Below are 5,328 nucleotides of genomic sequence, written 5' to 3'. Positions count from 1 at the left end.
AAACGATATAAATTAATTTGATGGAATCGTAACAAAACTATCTGATTTTTTTTTCTTTTCATTTCCCCCAAGAGTAGCTGATATTGTTTTTCTATTTTGATATGAAATTGAATGACATATTGTGAGATCTTAGAGTTATTCTCTCTGCAGAAGATGGGCAACAACTGTTAATTTGAAGAAAAAAAAAGAGAAAAATAAACTTGAATTCTTGAAGTTTGAATGCTTATTTCTCCCAACCGTCAATCAAATATGTTAAGCATAACAATTAAGAAATGTTTACCAAAAGCTACTGCAGGTGTTTACAAAAACATACATTACTTATATATTCAGTTTGACATTTCAAATTTCAGAATTCACTATTTTTTGTGCATACGATTATTTCTAAGGAAGCAGCTTCTTGAAGGGAAATGTCGATTATTTTTTACCTCTTATTCCTTTCGACTTTGCCCATTTTTTCATCGTCGTGGGAAAACATTTTTTTTAATCGCTTTAAGAGAGATGATGATGTTATGCAGGATTTGTGTTATGCAGTGAAAAAAGAACATTATGATGTTATAAGCCATTTAGTTTTGGCAGGTGTAGAGATAGATGGAGACTGCTCTATAGGGTCGAAAAAGTATACTCCATTGATTTATGCCATTGAATATAAGAAAATGGAAATATTTAAATTTTTTGTTAACTTTATTTCTGATGTCAACCAAAAAGATAAATTTGAAAATACTCCGTTGTATTACAGCTCTTTGTTTAACTGCTTAGAATGTGTAAAGTTTTTAATCGAAAATAAAGGAGCTAATATTAACGCACTGAATTTTAATAATTACACTGCTTTGGATGCTGCTTATGATGAAAATTATTATAAAATTGTTGATTACCTTACACTGCGTGGTGCGATTTTTACTGGTAGATACAGCAATGGACAGACGACTGAAAAAAAATATATAGATTCAAGGTTTTTTATAGATTCCTCTTCACCACCATATAACGGACCACTTGTTCTAAAAAGAAATAGAACCTCTTATGGATATCGTCGCTTTCGTCGGAATAATTACAATCCCCTCAGAATAGATTCTTCCACCGCTTTGGAATCCTCCGCAAAACAGAAACAAAAGGCGCCGTCGGTAAAACGCAGTATTAGTGATGCAATTTATATTTTTCCAGAAGAACACATTCAACAGAAGAAACTGCAGCTAGATCAAAAGCATTCAAACATATTAAGATTTCTAGGATCAAATAATCCAGACAAAAATGGTCCTTTGTTGCTACTAAACATTTTGTTCAATAAATTCATACTTAAAACAAAATCACCCATAATACGCCAAGACGCATCGGAAATGGAAATAAAAGCCAATGCTTTGCTTATCACAGATACTATCAAAAGAATTATGGAGTCCTTACGCGAACCTCTGGAATTAAAAGATGTTGATTTTTCTGAAGTACATTCGAAAATTTTGAAAGAACTTGCGTCTGGAAAAGAGCACAAAATTCCAGAAATTCTGTCAGAACTTCTACACACTAAGTCTCATGGTAAGGTGTTTAAAATATTATTTGTCTTATATCTAATATAAAATATTAGTTGTCTTATAAATTTCATTTACATCATGTCATTCAATATTTTCTTTCTTTTATATTACTTTTATGATTCTTTCAAATATTTTTATTGAAAACTCTGCTTTAAATTATTTCAATATTTTCAAAATTAATTTTAATAAATTTTACTTATTTTACAAAAAGTATCTGTTGTAAAACTTATAAGACCACCTACAAAAATTTGCATATCATCCATAATAGTAAAATCTTCACATTGGTGAAAATGTTTGTTTGGTCTTGTTTCCTGTGGCATGAAATTTTTTAACAGCTCACTGATATTTTCATGTAACTAATTATGCATCTGCAATTGGTTTTCCACTACAAGCTACAGCTTTTATTCAATTTAATACTCTATTCCTAACCGAAATATTTTAGAAATACACTCGAGTGAATACTAATTTCCCACACTTCTCTTCTACGTAGGGAGTGGTAGGATGAAGGCGATAGTTCATTTAAATTTATGATGCGATGCGTTAAGGACGTATGTCTTTTTTTTATTATCTTAAGTGTTATTTTCAAAGGAGCATACAAGTGTGTGTCGCTAGCGCTTTGAAACGCATGCACTAGTNTCATAGTAAAATCTTTACACTGGTAAAAATTTTTGTTTGTTCTTGTTTCCTGTGGCATGAAAATTTTTAACAGCTCACTGATATTTTCATGTAACTGATTTTGTATCTGCAATTGGTTTTCCACTACAAGCTACAGCTTTTATTCAATTTAATACTCAATTCCTATACGAAATATTTTAAAAATACACTCGAATGAATACTAATTTCCCACACGTCTCTTCTACGTAGGGAGTGGTAGGATGAAGGCGATAGTTCATTTAAATTTATGATGCGATGCGTTAAGGACGTATGTCTTTTTTTTATTATCTTAAGTGTTATTTTCAAAGGAGCATACAAGTGTGTGTCGCTAGCGCTTTGAAACGCATGCACTAGTATTTCGTGAAACCAATTACATTATTTTTCAAGAACGTGCGTATTATTTTCTTAAGAAACTGAAGTTCTGATAGTGTTATTCTTTGTTTATTTGAAGAAGCCGCGGGAGAAAGCGCGAAACATTTTTTAATGCTGGTGTTAAGTCTGCCAGAAGAAAAATAACTAGGTTGATGAAGTCCTTTAAAACTGATATTCACAATGTTATGCTCAAGACAGCTGTTTCAAATAAACCGAAACGATCTGATAGAAAAAATGATTTTTACAACATCGGCTGATTGACCAATATTCCAAATAGGTGATCTACTTTTGACCGATTTTCTAAATTGGTAAATTTTTCGACTTTCAAAAAAAAAAAAAAAAAATGTTTGTTGGTTTTTTAATTTTTGGAATTTTTAATGGTTTTAAAATTGTCACAGTAAGGAAAGGTCTGAAATCAAAGGACAATAAAAAATTTGAGAAAATCAGAAGTTATTGAACGAAAAGTGGAAGGAAAAAAAAATTTTTTTTTGATGATAAGAAAATTACCCTTTATGTTCCTAAAGTATACAAATACAATTGCCATAATTTGATTTCAGAATCAAAAGAAAGATTCATTTGACAAACAGGAGAAGGTTCAATAATGGTCAGGGAAGTCTCGGACTATGACAAATTGAGGCTATTTACAGCAAATTTTCTGGATGTTTATAAGCAAGTCTTTTTCATATCAGTCTTTGTTGCATTATAACCTAACACCATTTGGTCTCTTATTAGATGCTCTAAATTGGATCTGGAAACAGCAGATCAATGTTTTTTGACAAACATCTAAGTTCACTGAAAAATGGATTAAAAAGTTTTGTAACTGTAGTGGTAAAAAATTGGATACTCGTGGAAAAACCCCTCAATTATTATAGCCAAAACCAAAAATTGAAACCTCCTTTTTAAACAAAAATGTTTGTAAGTAAACTGTGCCACATTTTTTTTGATCGTATATTTTAAAAAAAATTATGTATTGCATGATATTATGCCACAAAGTTTATGCGTTTATGCGAATAATAAACACTTTTAATCTGTCAATGAACTAGATGTAGTTACTGAAAAAGAACGGCACAATGTTGTTGAAATTAAACTTTGCCACAAAGTCAATCAAATGAAAAACGCAATGTTTGAAGAAGTTCGATAATTAGAGGATCAATATCATGTAATTTTTTTTTTATTTTCAGCGTTTTTAGTTCCGTGGTCTTATTTTTTAACAGTAAATATTCTTGTTTAGGTAGAAATTAATTATTTGAGAAAAAAACGAACTTTCAAGTCGAAAAGAAGAAGACCGCTGAAATCTACTGATTGTTTATAAACACGATAACGTGTTAACTTTGCAGTTGTTAGGCTTGGTTTATTATCATGCTGAATCAATTTTTGGAACATATTTAATTGGGTACCTGCAAGTAAAAAAAAAAATGCTACCATTCAACAGCCAATCAGGTTTGATCCTCAGGCGTGACATTGTTTGCAATAATTAGTTACTTTTTTTGCTTAGTTTCTTATTCAAATCTTGGTCAAAAAATTGTTGAAAGGAACTGTGCTTTAAAAAGGAATACTTTTTTAATGCAAAAAAATTACTTTAAAATTCTTTTTTTTTTAAAAAAAATAGAAGTAAGAATAATCTTAAAAAATTATATTCAAAAGTTTAAAATGTCTATATTTCTATTTATAGCAATAATCCTTTGAAATTGGAAGAAGGAATTAAATTTGCCTTAGAAGCCTGTCAATAATGTTTCAAGACTGCCGAAAGAAGATAAATGTATTCATTTTGTAACAGAAGAATATATACTATTAAAAGTTTATTACTATTCTATTGAGAACGTTTTCTGCTACATTAAAAATGTGAGAAAAAAGGGTTGAAAAAACAAATAATTTTAGAAAATTTCGGAGAATTATGCATTTAAACAAATTTTTTGGAATAATTTTAAACTAAAATACTCGTGTATAAACGAAGAATAGTCCCGCAGTGGATTGATCGTTAAGACACGGTTCCCAGAAGATCACCGAAGTCAAGCATCACGGGTACGTAAAACATTTCATTCCAGCAATTTTTTTCGAAAAAAATGAAATATCTGTAACTATCAAGATTTCTTTTATAATTCTGGCATATATATAAAACTGCTTCTTTTCCAAGATAAAGTAGATATTGTTGTAACATTTAAAAAAAGAATAAGTAAACTCCTCCCCAAAACTAGCTGTAAATGAAATGGTTTTAATACCAGCCTTTCCTCTTTTCCGTCTCGCTTTCACCCCTGGGTGACCACTTGGATCAGTCTGCGTAGGGACCGAGGGTGTGCGGTATTGGTCCTCGTTAAACTGTTCTACCGTAAAGTGCTCGACTTCGCGCGCAGGTCGTCGTGCTACCGAAGCGGGGGTACCATCCCCACTGCAGAGGATCAAAATTGTGATGGCATGTCTTCGGATCATCCTCAGGGATGTTTCCCCGACCGTCGCCAACAGCCCATTGTGCAGCTTTAGTGCGACGTAAATGAATTACAACAACAAATCATCCGGTACCGCACAAAAAAAAAGTAATTAAATAAAAACGGTAATAAATGAAATAACGGTTAAAAAATGAAATAATAACGATGATTCTAATAGCAAGATGTCAGAAGTATAAATGGCGAAAAAAATGAACCCTTTTACCTCTTTTCTAACGCAATCCAAATTTTTCGTAAGAATCGTTTCTGCCAACCCTTCCGGATTTTCCCGAAGATTTTATTTTCATAATTAAAGTGGTAGCAATACTCAGGTTATTCCAATTAACTCTTTGAATTTTAAT

The 5,328-nt window shown here is 31.2% G+C and overlaps 1 protein-coding gene across 1 annotated transcript; it reads left to right on the top strand.

Moving 5' to 3' along the window:
* Nucleotides 1-345: 345 nt before the first annotated feature.
* Nucleotides 346-4,359, top strand: LOC122272029 (alpha-latrotoxin-Lh1a-like). The gene is made up of 2 exons (XM_043055006.2): nt 346-1,524; nt 4,219-4,359. Exons 1-2 carry the CDS (start codon nt 408-410, stop codon nt 4,230-4,232), a joined length of 1,131 nt encoding a protein of 376 aa, XP_042910940.1. The 5' UTR covers nt 346-407; the 3' UTR covers nt 4,233-4,359.
* The last annotated feature ends 969 nt before the right edge of the window (nt 4,360-5,328 follow it).

The sequence above is a fragment of the Parasteatoda tepidariorum genome, chromosome 6 (genome assembly GCF_043381705.1).
Source record: "Parasteatoda tepidariorum isolate YZ-2023 chromosome 6, CAS_Ptep_4.0, whole genome shotgun sequence".
Classification (NCBI taxonomy): domain Eukaryota; kingdom Metazoa; phylum Arthropoda; class Arachnida; order Araneae; family Theridiidae; genus Parasteatoda; species Parasteatoda tepidariorum.
The sequence above is the reverse complement of the archived record's forward strand: the minus strand, read 5'-3'. Positions and strand labels throughout refer to the sequence as shown.

What these genes read in the sequence shown, in the direction of transcription:
- LOC122272029 (XM_043055006.2), top strand. Translation starts at nt 408, where the DNA reads ATGTCGATTATTTTTTACCTCTTATTCCTTTCGACTTTGCCCATTTTT.